Source organism: Pongo pygmaeus, chromosome 10 (genome assembly GCF_028885625.2).
Source record: "Pongo pygmaeus isolate AG05252 chromosome 10, NHGRI_mPonPyg2-v2.0_pri, whole genome shotgun sequence".
NCBI classification, from domain to species: Eukaryota; Metazoa; Chordata; class Mammalia; order Primates; family Hominidae; genus Pongo; species Pongo pygmaeus.
This window is the reverse complement of record NC_072383.2, coordinates 27,745,466-27,762,957: the sequence shown is the minus strand read 5'-3', so window position 1 is coordinate 27,762,957 and position 17,492 is coordinate 27,745,466. Positions and strand designations below refer to the sequence as shown.

The 17,492-nt window shown below is 39.2% G+C and overlaps 1 protein-coding gene across 2 annotated transcripts in view; it reads left to right on the top strand.

The window, feature by feature from the left end:
* ITPR2 (inositol 1,4,5-trisphosphate receptor type 2) overlaps window positions 1-17,492 on the top strand; it is a 512,913-nt gene that overhangs the window by 135,835 nt on the left and 359,586 nt on the right. For both annotated transcript variants that reach the window (XM_054443160.2, XM_054443161.2), the window contains exon 10: window positions 1,597-1,641. In XM_054443160.2, the coding sequence (XP_054299135.1) occupies window positions 1,597-1,641 (45 nt within the window). The remainder of the gene's footprint in view (window positions 1-1,596; window positions 1,642-17,492) is intronic.

The following is a 17,492-nucleotide window of genomic DNA, read 5'->3' as shown; positions in this document are numbered from 1 at the left end:
GATTGTCCTTTTGTTCCATTTTTAAATTCTCTAGTATGAAAATTCAATCCTCTTTCTAAATGTTCGGCTGCAGGGCTGGCTGATAGGTACATTTGCAGCGCAGTTCCCAGATTGAGCAGACATCGACTCTATGGATTCTACGGACTCTACGCACCTGGGCTCAACGGCAGTTGCTTCTGTGTCCTGCCCCTTTGCTATTTCTGCATCATCATGCAATGTCATTCCAGCATACAGCATTCCTTTTCTCTCTTCACACTATGCTTCTCAGAAAGGCCTTAGCCATCATCTTTTCCCTCCACTTTCTGCCCACTTGTTTTCTGAGCATCTCTTTGGTCATGTAAAGACAGAGGCAGGTAGCAGACTAGGGAAGCAGTTTTCTGCGTAATTTCATGGCAGCTTGCCAGTGATAGAGAAACCCTTCTCTATAGGTTTTTGGTCGGTAAATTCTCTGGGTTTCTACATCAGCGTTCAAACTGAATCAGTATCTTCTTATTTTTGTTTACGTGGCCACTAGCTTAAAGAGACGTTGAAGTTTGCCACATGGTAAAAACTGGGTCATTATCTGCCTGTCCTCAAGAACTGTCTACTTTATAATTAGCATCAGTTCGTTGAAGATTTGGAATTTAGGTTGTTTTTTCAGCCTTAGTTCTTAATGAGATTGGGAGTTTTTTTCCTTTCATTTTGCTTTGCTTTTGTTTTTTTCAGAACCCTCATTGGTATTTAGTGATAAGTTGGAAGGGGCAATTCTCAGAGCTGCTAGATAAATGGTATTATGAGAAAGACTCCTAACCTTACATTTTAAATGATAACTTTACTGGGATTGTGCATTGTGTATACCAGTTGATTCACATTAAAATGATTAAATTCAACCGGACAACTTGATGTTTCAAGAAACACACCTCATACATTTATTGCTTTACGAGTGATCAACTATTTCAGAACAACTAAGAATCACTTTGAGACTGTAAGGACAAGTGGGAGTGAGGAGTCATGGATTTCAACCAGCCGGATGATGCAAGGGTCTGTACTCAGCACATCCAGAACTCATCTTTGTCATCAGATTGGCCCCAAAATGCCACTATCCAAGCCCAAAGACATGTGTTTGTTTGTTTCAGTAGTCCTCATGTATTTGCTCACATATCTGATACGTAGCTCCTTTTTTGCTCTGTTTTGTTTTCCTTTTCCTTGTACATAACATGTAAAACATGATCTCAAATCATCAATGTCCCACTGGTGTTTTTTTTTTAATTTGTATCTGAGTTATTGGTAAATGGCAGTTTTTGTAGAGGGTAAAACGGTGAACTCTATTGAATATTTTTCCAGAGGAGGTGATATTGTCAATTCTTACTTCTTCAAAGATGTCAACAGTTCTGATATAAACCAAGGCAATGAACTTGGCATTTTAGCTTTTGTCTCCTGCAACTAGGGTTTGATGGTAGTATTTTAAATTGTCATATTTACTAATAGTTTCTTTCTTAGCATCTTTTTATATTAAACTTACTTGAGGATAGAGTAATTAATTGAATTGAAGATCAATGGTCTTGTTAATGTGTTTTTCATAGCAATGAAAAACTAAATTTTCCTTTGTTTTTCTAGCTTAATCCTGATTATCGAGATGCCCAAAATGAAGGAAAAACTGTGGTGAGTAGAATTGGCTTTTCTCCAACAAATCTCAACATAGTTATTATTTTATATGGACAGATTGGAATTTTAATAGCAAATTTGAAGACTAGGGGCTCAGAGAGATTTTCTGAGTAGAGCCTATGGGTCACAGGTAAAAGATGATATGGTTTAGATTATAAGAAGATGTTCAATTATGGGTGCCTGGGAAGATTTCTACAACTTGGAGGCCATTGTTGGTGGACTGCTAAAGGCAGCTGGCATCTGAGAGATATGGTGGGTCTAGGTTTAGTTTCTGGAAATGCACAGAAATTAAGAAGGAGAGATGGAATTATGGTGTGATGTTAAAATAAGGCAATAGGACATTCCTTTTGGATTCAGAATAATTTGGGTTTTATTTTTGGAGAACTTGAAGCATCTAGCTGACTGATTTTTCTGATATTCAAACATGTCCTACTCTAAAAACATCTCAATCTTATTTTAACACCAGTTTTCGTGACAATCTTTATTATTATTGACCCTGCTTTTTTAACCATCTGTAAAGAAGAAAGCTTCATGGTGACAACATGGCTTCTTTATTCAATCAAAAATTCAGAAATTCAGGACAATTTGATGTGATGCAGACGAAATCTCTGGATGATGGGCTAGATTTTTAAAAAGTTTTAAAAAGCAATTTAACTAGATATTTTGATGTAATCTAGATACAGTCTGTAATTCAGTTTTCTTAGGAGTTTAGCAATTCCTTTGGAAATTGGTAGGTATTATTACTGCATCATTCAAAATTCTACCCTTTGACAGAAAGAATTGGAATGTTTAATTAACATGGCCAGTATTTTTGCATTGGTACATAGCTTTAGTTTTTATGAGGATATTGACATGGGGGAGGTGAAACCAATCAGAATTTCTGTACCTCATTCAACCCTGTTTGACCCCCTTCTCTGTCTGACTGCCAGGCTTACGATAGAAATAAAGCCGTGAAGTATCAGGTAATTGGCCCAATGAAACCTTTAACATATCAAAATGTCTCTAAACATAGAGGTAGGTTTATTCGATCAATTGGATCTCCTATTTATAATTCAATTTTAGCGCACTGGGTGGGCTCTTCTCTTGTTGGTTTTCACATGGCTGCCCCAGGGTTGTTGGGTTCTTACTTTCATGTGATTTAGGAAAATGCTGTCAGTAATCAGGTTTAAAAAGCAAAGTGTGAATCGTGGCTTCTTTGGTTCTTACTATAAGCTTGTCAATGGCCTCCACCCAAAGACCATCAAGAACACATGGGTAGTTGAACAAGTTGGGTTTATTACTTAGGCAGTGAGAAAGGAACATGCCATAGGGAGCTGTGGGGCATCTCAGAGCATGTTAGAAAGAACTTACTAGAGGATTTGTGTTTGTGTAAGGTGATTTGGGGAGGATTTAAGGAAGTGAGGCTTTGCTGTGGATGAGAATGTTGTCAGGAAGAGGAATTCTATAATTGGTATCTTAATAAATTTTATCTATAGGGAGGACAGGCTTCTAAGGAAGCAACAGTCACTCGTATTAGTTGGGGGAGAGGGATATTTAGTCATTTTTGTGGCTTGGACAGTACTCGTATTTTGTCTGTGTTTAGACATGATTAGGGAATGGTCTTGTTTTGTCTTGATGCATCACAGTCACAGAGTGGCCTTGTCTGATGACATTCTGTGAAACTGTTCAACAGAGAACAGCATGGCCTTGCTAAGAGGACCAGACCACCTATTGGATGTCAGGGGCTGCTGCTTTTCTCTTTCACAAGGTTTATTTTTGTAATATTCTGTGTGACTTCTTCAGCATCGTGTAGGGCCAAGAGAGTCTTGTTCTAGCACCACCATTAACTTGTGTGGCCTTGGACAAGTGAGATAGCTTTCTTGAGACTCAGTTTCCCCACCTGTGTAATGGGATGAAGATGTTCGTCTTATGTACTTCACCTCCATGCCATGAGGATAAAATAAGATCAGACAGATGGAAGCTCTTTGAATTTGTAAGTTGTTTCTATTAAAAGAACATCATATCAAAATTTCAAATTGTACAACTGAATTAAATCTCTGTGCACATCTCCTTTCTACTACGTAATATTCGGTGACACAGCTGATGATTTTGGCCTGAGCAGAGTGGGAGAATACAGTCTTCCTCCCTATCCAGTCATTTTGCATCTGTGTATTCAAACATCCACAGATCAAAAACACCAAAATATAATAATACAAATTTAAAAACAATACAGTATAACAGGTATTTACCTGGCACTTACATTGTATTAGATATTATGACTAATCTACAGGTGATTTAAAGTATATAGGAGGATATGTATAGGTTATGTGCAAATACTATGCAATTTTATGTAAGAAACTTGAGCAGATTTTTGTATTTGCAGGGGCTCCTGGAACCAATCCTCTGCAGATACCGAGGGTTGACTACATAGGGTATGGAGGTTCTATGGAACAGCACAACCTATGTAAATGATCATATATCCATGGTGGAGTTCACTCTTTCTGTTAATCAAGCTTTTAGTTAGACTTGATAGTTTTTCTTCTTTTTATTCCAAAAAACAACTTCTTCATTGACCTCTAAAGGTGAGAAAGAGTGCTCTTCTGTTTAAGCTGTTGTTACTGGCAGTACTTTAATTGCATTCAACACAGATGTGTCTGCTTTTGCTGTAGATGTTTATGACTGAGTCTCATCTGTCATCTCAGGGAGACATCCAACTGCAGACAGTTGATTTAATTTTTTTTCCTCTCCAGAATACCTAGCTTGAGAGCAAAGAAAATTGAGAATGTGGAGCCATAAAGCTAACAATATGGCTTCCTATTTTATAGACCATTTGCCACAGAGCAATAATTATTTTTCTGTCTAAAGAAGAAAACAAAGGAGCTGTTAGAGTTTATCTCCAGCCTGTGAAATATGCAATCAGTTTCCCAAAACAGAATACTGTTTCACCTCAGATCTGGGTTCCAGTAACACTGACTTTATTATGACCATGCTAATTTTTTCTTTCCTCGTTTTCCTGATGTTGTCTATGTAATGCCCAGTTAATATTTTTTTTTTTTGGTAATTTAGAAACATTTATCAAAATGTTGCCTTCCGTATTTGAAGTTTCAAAGGTTCATGCATGGTGCTGCTGAAATGAGGCGGTGTGTGTCAGAGCTCCCATTAAGACACAAATTGCTGTATTTATTCTACAAAGGAGTCTATTATTTCCAGTCTTACAAATGTACAGCATCCACAGGGACCCTGTAAACATTGGAACCGTGTCAAGCCCAGCTGGGAACCTGACAGTCATTAGTTTCTTCTCCTTGAAAGGCTGCATCTTTTCAAATGAATCTTTGAAGGGGAATTTTTTGGAATTAACGCTACCCATCTTAACATTACCATATTTATGTGGAATGTGATCTGATTTTTCCTGGGAATAGCTGTTTCAGATATTGGGGTTTCTGGCCACATTGGGCCAGATAATTCTTTGTTGTGGTGGGATGGTTTTTGCCTGTAGGATGTTTAGCAGCATCCACAGCCTCTACTCACCAGGTGCCAATAGCAGGCCCCTGATTGTGGCAACTAACAGTGTGCCCAGAAATTGCCAAATGCCCCCTGGGGGGCAAATATCATTCCCCGTTGAGAACCACCGGTCTATGTGCATTTATATACATCAATAGAAATGTTCCAGGAACCAGGAACGTTGTGAAAATATAACTGAAAATCCTGTTCCATAGAATTTGGAGGGAGGGGTGTACCAGATTCTGACAGACTCTCAAATTTTCCTGAGTACCAGATTCCGACCCCCGAATTTCCTTGTTTTACTATATATTCATCAGTGACAAGGTGATAAGGAAAACACAGAAACAAAGGTTCTATCAGAAATTAATTGGAGAGTAGCAGTTTGTTAAGGAACCTCGGCAAGAGAAGTATTTGCAGCTGTAAATGGCAGTGTTGTGTGCGGTTACATAAAGTCAGTAGTGAGAGCCCCGGAGGATGTGAACAAAAACACAACGTGCCTGCACATCGTTATGCTGCTGTGGCCGCTCACAGGTCTGAACCAACTCTGCAAATGCAGACGTTTCTTACAGAATGTCTCTGGCTCCCAACAACAGAATTGCAACGTGATGTCTGTGCTAAAAATTCAATGACTCACAAATGAGTCAACAGAGAAAGTGTTCTAGGGACTGACTGCTGTGCGGATGCCTGCAGGCCCCAGGACGGCACGGGAAGCAAGGAGAGCCAGTAGTTGAGTTGACTCAGCTGGCTTTTCATAGGGGCATTTTCTCCATGTACAACCTGAGAGGCTATGTGGCTTTCTTTCTGAGTGAAAAATGCTTGTTTGATTAAGAGCTCAGTAGACCAGGTTAACGTTCCAAGGCCCTGCGTTACCCTAAATTGAGAGTGTTTTGGAGAGCTAGCTGAGGTTAAATTTAATACCTGTTTAAGTTCTGTCATACCTTAATATATTTTCATGATGTAAGAGAGAGGGCATTGCGCTTCGGTAATTCTGTGTGGGGAACTAGTGTTTCTGTGTCTTTTTTCTTAAAAAAATCAATGTGAGTTTATAAACAAAAGCCACAAGGACACAATTTTAAACTGAATTGTCTTCATGTTATAAAGATATATTATTGACTTTTTTCTGTATTGAGGCTTGAGTCATACATTAAGAATTGTATACTTATCACACGTTATTCAGATGTCATTAGAGGCTGGCTTGAGGGGCACATTCCAAGGAGTGGGCTTGAAGTTTACGGTCAGACTGTCTACCAAGAGAGTTTATTAAGCAAATTAACAGAGTACAAGAGAATGAAAGCAGAATGCTTAAGGCTACAGCACTGTTTTAAAAAACTTCCAAACATGTTTGAAGCTCTTATTCACACGTAAACAATTGTTATATGCTATTTATAAATGGAGATTTTCTTTTCATTAAAGCTATTTTCCAAGAACCTAGGTGAACTATTTAAGGGTGAAATAGTGCATTCCACTTATCCTATGTAATTAAAATAAAACCACAGGTCTTAAACAGTATGAGTAATTCAGAGTGACCTCTTTTAATTAACCCTAACTGGTGAGTTTTTTCTGTGTTTGGAAGAGAGTCTAATTGTTGTAGTGTGAGAATGTCAAAATAGAGAGGTCCCTGACTACTCTTGTTGGGCCTTTGCAGGGAGACATTACCAAGGAGAGTAGGGTAGGAGGGCATTCTGTAGGAACCTGGGTCTGATCTTTTTTTATGAGTCTAGAAAATTTATTTCATTAGCATTTTAAAAGAGGAATAAATGCAGGAGGATTAACTCCTTCTAAATAAACTCACAAAAGACTGATGAATAAACCACAATGCCAACTTTCAACTGCCAAATAGATCTAAATATTTGGGTCAGTTGGTGCATTTTCCTTAAAGGAGAATATGTATCAAAGGCTAAATTAGAATATTGGGGTGCAGGAGACTCAGGAAATTAGATGACACATACTCCTTTTAAGGATATGCTATTTTTCCAAGAAGACTGGCAAGCCATTTATTGCTTCTACACTAGGCAATGGTGAGAGAAACTGTTTGATTCTCCATTTATTTGGGTTACATGCTGATCTTCTGTTAATAAGCCTTTATTCAAACATGGTTCAATATGACTGATAACATTTTATCTTCCTTAGTTAATATTATGTTTTATTTGTGCCTTCCCAATATTCCCCTTAAGCCACTTGTGCCCAAATCCCATTGCCATAATAGTCACAAAAATCCTTTAGGTTATTTGTATAACTGACTGATCTTGTTCATAACTTCTGTGTCCTTATATTCCGAGGCAGTCTTCTCTCACATGTATTTATAACACTCAGTGTGCTTGTGGCTCTTTCTTTTGGCTACAATAGGATTCCAAAATCCAGGAAAAAAAGCTCTTTCCAATATTTCTTTGTGACTGTAATTCTCGTGGTCTATTTCTCCCCAAGTTTTCATGTTACTGGGGATATCATTAAAAACAAACATCCTTCATTTTCTTTTAGAATTATCACTTCCTCTTCTAAACCTCCTCCTTCCTTCCTTTTGTATGCCATGTTCTTCATAATCATTGTCCTCTTCAGTATCAGATGTCACTACAGTTTTTAACTTTGAGAAGGAATTCCTGCTTGCACGTGGTCTTCTACTGGGCCCTGTAAAAGAGGATTGCATAGACCTTGTTCAGGCCTTCTTGTGTCAGCTGTTTGCAGTTGGACAGCAGTGTGGCTTTAGTGTCACCATCAGATTTCAGAGCCTTCAGGGAAAACTGCGTCTTTGCCATCCATATCTTATTATAACACCTAGATTTTCATGTTGAGCTACATGATATAGATCAAGGAACCAACAAAGCCCTTCCCTCCATCCTTCCCTCCCTCCCTTCCTTCCCACATGCCTCCCTCCCTCTCTTTTTTTCTTTTTTCTTTTCTCCTTTTTATCTTTTTGAGACAGAGTTTTGCTCTGTCACCCAGGCTGGAGTGCAGTGATGCAATCTTGGCTTACTGCGGCCTCGATCTCCCGGGCTCAGGTGATCCTCCCACTACAGGCTCCTGAGTAGCTGAGACCATAGGCGTGTGCCATCATGCCTAACTAATTTTTGTATTTTTTGTAGAGATGGGGTTTTGCCATGTTGCCCAGGTGGGTCTTGAACTCCTAAGCTCAGGTGATCCACCTGCCTCGGCCTCCCAAAGTGCTAGGATTATAGGCATGAGCCACTGTGCCTGGCCTCTTTTTCATTTTAAAACTGTATATAGTTAAGGTATATAACATGATGTTTTGATACACATATGTATAGTAAAATGTTACTCTAGTCAAGCAAATTAACATATCCATCATGTCACATAGTTGCCTTTTATTTTTGTGATAAAAATACCTAAAATTGACTCTCTTAGCAAATTTCCAGTATAGAATACACGATTATTAACTATACTCCACATGCCGTGCATTAGATCTCTAGCCTTATTCATCCTACAGATATGTGACTTTGTGCACTGTGACCTCTATTTCTCCATTCCCCCTGCTCCTGGTAATCATCATTCTATTCTGTTCTCTTTATTTCTATGTATTGTGTTTTGTTTTATTTTTTCTGTTTTGTTATTGTTTATATTCCACATATAAGTGAGAGCATGTACTTTTTTTCCTTTCTGTGTATGGCTTATTTTACTTAGCATAATGTTGTCTAATTTCATTCATATTGTCATAAATGGCAGGATCTCCTTTTACAAGGATGAATCATATTTTGTATATAAATGTATATTATATATATATCACAAATTTCTTTATTCATCTGTTGATGGATACTTAGGTTGTTTCCATGTCTTGGCTCTTGTGAATAATGCTGCAATGAGTGTGAGGGTGCATGTTTCTTTATGAGGTGATATTTCATTTCCTTTGGGAATATGCCCAGAAGAGGTACTGCTAGGGCTTATAGTAGTGGTATTTTTAATTTCTTTAGAACTTCCATATTGTTTTCCACAACGGCTGTGCCAATCTACGGTCCCACCAACAATGCACAAGGGTTTCCTTTTCTTCACACCTTCCCCAGCACTTGTTATCTCTTGTCTTTTTGAAAATAGCCATTGTAACAGGTGTGAGGTGACATCTCATTGTGCTTTTGATTGCATTTCTTTGATGATTAGCGCTGTTGGGCACCTTTTCATACACTTGTTAGCTAGCTATTTGCACGTCTCCTTTTGAGAAATGTCTGTTCAGGTCCTTTGCTCATTTTTTAATTGAGTTATTTGTTTCTTGGCTGAGTTTTGTGAATTCCTTATATATTTTGTATATTAAACTTTTATCTGGCTTTTGCAAAGGTATTTTTTTTAACTCGTTGCCTGCCTTTTCATTTTGGTGATTGTTTCCTTTGCTGTGTAGAAGCTTTTTAGTCTGGTGTAGTCACACTTTGTTTATTTTTGCTTTTGTTTCCTGTGCTTTTGGTGAGATAGCCAAAAAGTCCTTCTCAACATCAATATGAAGAAGCTTTGCTTCTGTGTTTTCTTCTAGGAGTTTTTTGGTTTCGGATCTTATGTTCAGATCTTTTGAGTTGATTTTTGTGTATGGTGTACGGTAAGGGTCCAGTTTCATTTTTTTCCATGTGGATATCTCATTTTCCCAGCACAATTTATTGAAGAGACTGTTCTTTCCCATTGTGTCTTCTTGATGGCCTTGTCAAAAATTAGTTGACTGTATCTGCTTGGGTTTATTTTTGGGCTTTCTATTCTATTCCATTGGTCTATGTATCTGTTTTTATGCCAGTACATACTGTTTTGATTAATGTTGTTTTGTAATATAATTTGAAATCAGGAAGTATGATGCCTCCAACTTTGCTTTTCTTTTTCAAGTTTATTTTGGTGACTCTGGGTCTTTGGTGGTTCCATACAAATTTTAGGGTTGTTATTTCTATTTCCAATCGAAAATGCCATTGGAATTTTGATAGGGATTGCACTGAATCTGTATATTGCTTTAGGTAGTATGGACATTTTTTCTTTCTTTTTTTTTTATTACTATACTTTAAGTTTTAGGGTACATGTGCACAATGTGCAGGTTAGTTACATATGTATACATGTGCCATGCTGGTGTGCTACACCCATTAACTCGTCATTTAGCATTAGGTATATCTCCTAATGCTATCCCTCCCCGCTCCCCCCACCCCACAACAGTCCCCAGAGTGTGATGTTCCCCTTCCTGTGTCCATGTGTTCTCATTGTTCAGTTCCCATCTATGAGTGAGAACATGCGGTGTTTGGTTTTTTGTCCTTGCGATAGTTTACTGAGAATGATGATTTCCAATTTCATCCATGTCCCTACAAAGGACATGAACTCATCATTTTTTATGGCTGCATAGTATTCCATGGTGTATATGTGCCACATTTTCTTAATCCAGTCTATCATTGTTGGACATTTGGGTTGGTTCCAAGTCTTTGCTATTGTGAATAATGCCGCAATAAACATACATGTGCATGTGTCTTTATAGCAGCATGATTTATAGTCCTTTGGGTATATACCCAGTAATAGGATGGCTGGGTCAAATGGCATTTCTAGTTCTAGATCCCTGAGGAATCGCCACACTGACTTCCACAATGGCTGAACTAGTTTACAGTCCCACCAACAGTGTAAAAGTGTTCCTATTTCTCCACATCCTCTCCAGCACCTGTTGTTTCCTGACTTTTTAATGATTGCCATTCTAACTGGTGTGAGATGGTATCTCATTGTGGTTTTGATTTGCATTTCTCTGATGGCCAGTGATGATGAGCATTTTTTCATGTGTCTTTTGGCTGCATAAATGTCTTCTTTTGAGAAGTGTCTGTTCATATCCTTTGCCCACTTTTTGATGGGGCTGTTTGTTTTTTTCTTGTAAATTTGTTTGAGTTCATTGTAGATTCTGGATATTAGCCCCTTGTCAGATGAGTAGGTTGTGAAAATTTTCTCCCATTTTGTAGGTTGCCTGTTCACTCTGATGGTAGTTTCTTTTGCTGTGCAGAAGCTCTTTAGTTTAATTAGATCCCATTTGTCAATTTTGGCTTTTGTTGCCATTGCTTTTGGTGTTTTAGACCTGAAGTCCTTGCCCATGCCTATGTCCTGAATGGTAATGCCTAGGTTTTCTTCTAGGGTTTTTATGGTTTTAGGTCTAACGTTTAAGTCTTTAATCCATCTTGAATTAATTTTTGTATAAGGTGTAAGGAAGGGATCCAGTTTCAGCTTTCTACATATGGCTAGCCAGTTTTCCCAGCACCATTTATTAAATAGGGAATCCTTTCCCCATTGCTTGTTTTTCTCAGGTCTGTCAAAGATCAGATAGTTGTAGATATGCAGCATTATTTCTGAGGGCTCTGTTCTGTTCCATTGATCTAGATCTCTGTTTTGGTACCAGTACCATGCTGTTTTGGTTACTGTAGCCTTGTAGTATAGCTTGAAGTCAGGTAGCGTGATGCCTCCAGCTTTGTTCTTTTGGCTTAGGATTGACTTGGCGATGTGGGCTCTTTTTTAGTTCCATATGAACTTTAAAGTAGTTTTTTCCAATTCTGTGAAGAAAGTCATTGGTAGCTTGATGGGGATGGCATTGAATCTGTAAATTACCTTGGGCAGTATGGCCATTTTCAGGATATTGATTCTTCCTACCCATGAGCATGGAATGTTCTTCCATTTGTTTGTATCCTCTTTTATTTCACTGAGCAGTGATTTATAGTTCTCCTTGAAGAGGTCCTTCACTTCCCTTGTAAGTTGGATTCCTAAGTATTTTATTCTCTTTGAAGCAATTGTGAATGGGAGTTCACTCATGATTTGGCTCTCTGTTTGTCTGTTGTTGATATATAAGAATGCTTGTGATTTTTGTACATTGATTTTGTATCCTGAGACTTTGTTGAAGTTGCTTATCAGCTTAAGGAGATTTTGGGCTGAGACAATGGGGTTTTCTAGATATACAATCATTTCATCTGCAAACAGGGACAATTTGATTTCCTCTTTTCCTAATTGAATACCCTTTATTTCCTTCTCCTGCCTAATTGCCCTGGCCAGAACTTCCAACACTATGTTGAATAGGAGTGGTGAGAGAGGGCATCCCTGTCTTGTGCCAGTTTTCAAAGGGAATGCTTCCAGTTTTTGCCCATTCAGTATGATATTGGCTGTGGGTTTGTCATAGATAGCTCTTATTATTTTGAGATACGTCCCATCAATACCTAATTTATTGAGAGTTTTTAGCATGAAGTGTTGTTGAATTTTGTCAAAGGCCTTTTCTGCATCTATTGAGATAATCATGTGGTTTTTGTCTTTGGTTCTGTTTATATGCTGGATTACATTTATTGATTTGCCTATATTGAACCAGCCTTGCATCCCAGGGATGAAGCCCACTTGATCATGGTGGATAAGCTTTTTGATGTGCTGCTGGATTCTGTTTGCCAGTATTTTATTGAGGATTTTTGCATCAATGTTCATCAAGGATATTAGTCTAAAATTCTCTTTTTTGGTTGTGTCTCTGCCCGGCTTTGGTATCAGGATGATGCTGGCCTCATAAAATGAGTTAGGGAGGATTCCCTCTTTTTCTATTGATTGGAATAGTTTCAGAAGGAATGGTACCAGTTCCTCCTTGTACCTCTGGTAGAATTAGGCTGTGAATCCATCTGGTCCTGGACTCTTTTTGGTTGGTAAGCTATTGATTATTGCCACAATTTCAGATCCTGTTATTGGTCTATTCAGAGATTCAACTTCTTCCTTGTTTAGTCTTGGGAGAGTGTATGTGTCGAGGAATTTATCCATTTCTTCCAGATTTTCTAGTTTATTTGGGTAGAGGTGTTTGTAGTATTCTGTGATGGTAGTTTGTATTTCTGTGGGATTGGTGGTGATATCCCCTTTATCATTTTTTATTGCATTTATTTGATTCTTCTCTCTTTTTTTCTTTATTAGTCTTGCTAGCAGTCTATTAATTTTGTTGATGCTTTCAAAAAACCAGCTCCTGGATTCATTAATTTTTTGAAGGGTTTTTTGTGTCTCTATTTCCTTCAGTTCTGCTCTGATTTTAGTTATTTCTTGCCTTCTGCTAGCTTTTGAATGTGTTTGCTCTTGCTTTTCTAGTTCTTTTAATTGTGATGTTAGGGTGTCAATTTTGGATCTTTCCTGCTTTCTCTTGTGGGCATTTAGTGCTATAAATTTCCCTCTACACACTGCTTTGAATGCATCCCAGAGATTCTGGTATGTTGTGTCTTTGTTCTCGTTGGTTTCAAAGAACATCTTTATTTCTGCCTGCATTTCGTTATGTAGCCAGTAGTCATTCAGGAGCAGGTTGTTCAGTTTCCATGTAGTTGAGCGGTTTTGAGTGAGTTTCTTAATCCTGAGTTCTAGTTTGATTGCACTGTGATCTGAGAGACAGTTTGTTATAATTTCTGTTCTTTTACATCTGCTGAGGAGAGCTTTGCTTCCAAGTATGTGGTCAATTTTGGAATAGGTATGGTGTGGTGCTGAAAAAAATGTATATTCTGTTGATTTGGGGTGAAGAGTTCTGTAGATGTCTATTAGGTCCGCTTGGTGCAGAGCTGAGTTCAATTCCTGGGTATCCTTGTTGACTTTCTGTCTCGTTGATCTGTCTAATGTTGACAGTGGGGTGTTAAAGTCTCCCATTATTATTGTGTGGGAGTCTAAGTTTCCTTGTAGGTCTCTAGGGACTTGCTTTATGAATCTGGGTGCTCCTGTATTGGGTGCGTATATATTTAGGATAGGTAGCTCTTCTCGTTGAATTGATCCCTTTACCATTATGTAATGGCCTTCTTTGTCTCTTTTGATCTTTGTTGGTTTAAAGTCTGTTTTATCAGAGACTAGGATTGCAACCCCTGCCTTTTTTTGTTTTCCATTTGCTTGGTAGATCTTCCTCCATCCTTTTATTTTGAGCCTATGTGTGTCTCTGCACGTGAGATGGGTTTCCTGAATACAGCACACTATTGGGTCTTGACTCATTATCCAATTTGCCAGTCTGTGTCTTTTAATTGGAGCATTTAGCCCATTTACATTTAAGGTTAATATTGTTATGTGTGAATTTGATCCTGTCATTATGATGTTAGCTGGTTATTTTGCTCGTTAGTTGATGCAGTTTCTTCCTAGTCTCAATGGTCTTTACATTTTGGCATGATTTTGCAGCGGCTGGTACTGGTTGTGCCTTTCCATGTTTAGTGCTTCCTTCAGGAGCTCTTTTAGGGCAGGCCTGGTGGTGACAAAATTTCTCAGCGTTTGCTTGTCTGTAAAGTATTTTATTTCTCCTTCACTTATGAAGCTTAGTTTGGCTGGATATGAAATTCTGGGTTGAAAATTCTTTTCTTTAAGAATGTTGAATATTGGCCCCCACTCTCTTCTGGCTTGTAGAGTTTCTGCCGAGAGATCTGCTGTTAGTCTGATGGGCTTCCCTTTGTGGGTAACTCGACCTTTCTCTCTTGCTGCCCTTAACATTTTTTCCTTCATTTCAACTTTGGTGAATCTAACAATTATGTGTCTTGGAGTTGCTCTTCTCGAGGAGTATCTTTGTGGTGTTCTCTGTATTTCCTGAATCTGAATGTTGGCCTGCCTTGCTAGATTGGGGAAGTTCTCCTGGATAATATCCTGCAGAGTGTTTTCCAACTTGGTTCCATTCTCCCCGTCATTTTCAGGTACACCAATCAGATGCAGATTTGGTCTTTTCACATAGTCCCATATTTCTTGGAGGCTTTGTTTGTTTCTTTTTATTCCTTTTTCTCTAAACTTCCCTTCTCGCTTCATTTCATTCATTTCATCTTCCATCACTGATACCCTTTCTTCCAGTTGGTCGCATCGGCTCCTAAGGCTTCTGCATTCTTCACGTAGTTCTCGAGCCTTGGTTTTCAGCTCCATCAGCTCCTTTAAGCACTTCTCTGTATTGGTAATTCTAGTTATACATTCGTCTAAAGTTTTTTCAAAGTTTTCAACTTCTTTGCCTTTGGTTTGAATTTCCTCCTGTAGCTCGGAGTGGTTTGATCGTCTGCAGCCTTCTTCTCTCAACCCGTCAAAGTCATTCTCCGTCCAGCTTTGTTCCCGTTGGTGGTGAGGAACTGCGTTCCTTTCGAGGAGGGGAGGCGCTCTGCTTTTTAGAGTTTCCAGTTTTTCTGCTCTGTTTTTTCCCCATCTTTGTGGTTTTAACTACTTTTGGTCTTTGATGATGGTGTTGTACAGATGGGTTTTTGGTGTGGATGTCCTTTCTGTTTGTTAGTTTTCCTTCTAACAGACAGAACCTCAGCTGCAGGTCTGTAGGAGTTTGCTAGAGGTCCACTCCAGACCCTGTTTGCCTGGGTAGCAGCAGCGGTGTCTGCAGAACTGCGGGTTTTTGTGATCTGCGAATGCTGTTGTCTGATCGTTCCTCTGGAAGTTTTGTCTTAGAGGAGTACCGGGCCGTGTGAGGTGTCAGTTTGCTCCTACTGGGGGGTGCCTCCCAGTTAGGCTGCTCGGGGATCAGGGGTCAAGGACCCACTTGAGGAGGGAGTCTGCCCGTTCTCAGATCTCCAGCTGCATGCTGGGAGAACCACTGCTCTCCTCAAAGCTGTCAGACAGGGACATTTAAGTCTGCAGAGGTTACTGCTGTCTTTTTGTTTGTCTGTGCCCTGCCCCCAGAGGTGGAGCCTACAGAGGCAGGCAGGCCTCCTTGAGCTGTTTTGGGCTCCACCCAGTTCGAGCTTCCTGGCTGCTTTGTTTACCTACGCGAGCCTGGGCAATGGCGGGCGCCCCTTCCCCAGCCTCGCTGCCGCCTTGCAGTTTGATCTCAGACTTCTGTGCTAGCAATCAGCGAGACTCCGTGGGCGTAGGACCCTCTGAGCCAGGTGCGGCTATAATCTCCTGGTGCACCATTTCCTAAGCCTGTTGGAAAAGCGCAGTATTGGGGTGGGAGTGGCCCGATTTTCCAAGTGCCGTCTGTCACCCCTTTCCTTGACCAGGAAAGGGAATTCCCTGACCCCTCGCGCTTCCCGAGTGAGGCAGTGCCTCTCCCTGCTTCAGCTGGCGCACGGTGTGCTGCACCCACTGTCCTGTGCCCACTGTCTGGCACTCCCTATTGAGATGAACCCAGTACCTCAGATGGAAATGCAGAAATCACCCGTCTTCTGCGTCGCTCAGTATGGACATTTTAATAATATTAATTCTTTCAATCTATGAACATGAGATACCTTTCCATTGATTTGTATCTTCTTCAATTTCTTTCCTCTGTGTTTTATAGTTTTCAGAGTACAGATCTCTCACTTCTTTGGTTAAATTTATTCCTAAATATTTTATTCTCTTTGATGCTATTATAAATGGAATTGTTTTCTTGATATCTTTTCAGATAGATTCTTATTGGTGAAAAGAAACGTGACGGGTTTTTCTATGTGCATTCTGTGTCCTGCAACTTTACTAAATTTATTGATCAGTTCTAATCGTTTTTAGTGGAGTCTTTAGGATTTCTACATATAAGATCATGTCACTTGAAACAGGGATAATTTTACTCCTTCTTTCCCAATTTTTATTTCTTTTTCTTGTCTATGTGCTCTTGCTAGTAATTCCAGTACTGTGTTAAATAGAAATGGTGAGAGTGGGCAGTCTTGCCTTGTACTAAGTCTTGGAAGAAGAGCATTCAGGTTTTCCCCATTGACTATGATATCAGCTATGGGCTTTTAATAAATGGCCTTTATCATGTTGAAATTTCCTTCTACACCTATTTTGTTGAGAGTTTTTTTTTTTATCATGAAAAGATGTTGAACTTTGTCAAGTGCTTTCCTGGCATTGATTGAGATGATTATGTGGTTTTTATGTTTTATTCTGTTAATATGATATATCACATTGATAGTTTTGCATATGTTTAAGCCAACTTTGCATCCTAGGAATAAATTCCACTTTGTCATGGTGTATACACTTTTTGACCTGTTGTTGAATTTGGTTTGCTGGTATTTTGGTGAAAATTTTTGCATCTATATTAATCAGAGATATTGGCCTATAGATTTTTTCTTGTGATATCTTTGTTTGGCTTTGGTATTAGGGTAATGATGGCCTCATAAAGTGAGTTTGGTAGTATCTTCTCTACTTCCATTTTTTTTTTTTTTTTGGAAGAGTTAAAGAAGGATTGATGTTAGTTCTTTAAATGTTTGGTAGAATTCAGCTGTGAAGCCATCTGGTCCTGGGCTTTTGTCGGCATCTTGTTTTCTTTTGTTTTTAAAAAAATAAACCCAGCAAGGCTGGACGCAGTGGTTCACACCTGTAATCCCAGCACTTTGGGAGGCCGAGGCGGGTGGATCACAAGGTCAGGAGATTGAGACCATCTTGGCTAACATGGTGAAACCCTGTCTCTACTAAAAATACAAAAAATTAGCTGAGCGTGGTGGCGGGCACCTGTAGTCCCAGCTACTCGGGAGGCTGAGGCAGGAGAATGGCATGAACCCGGGAGGTGG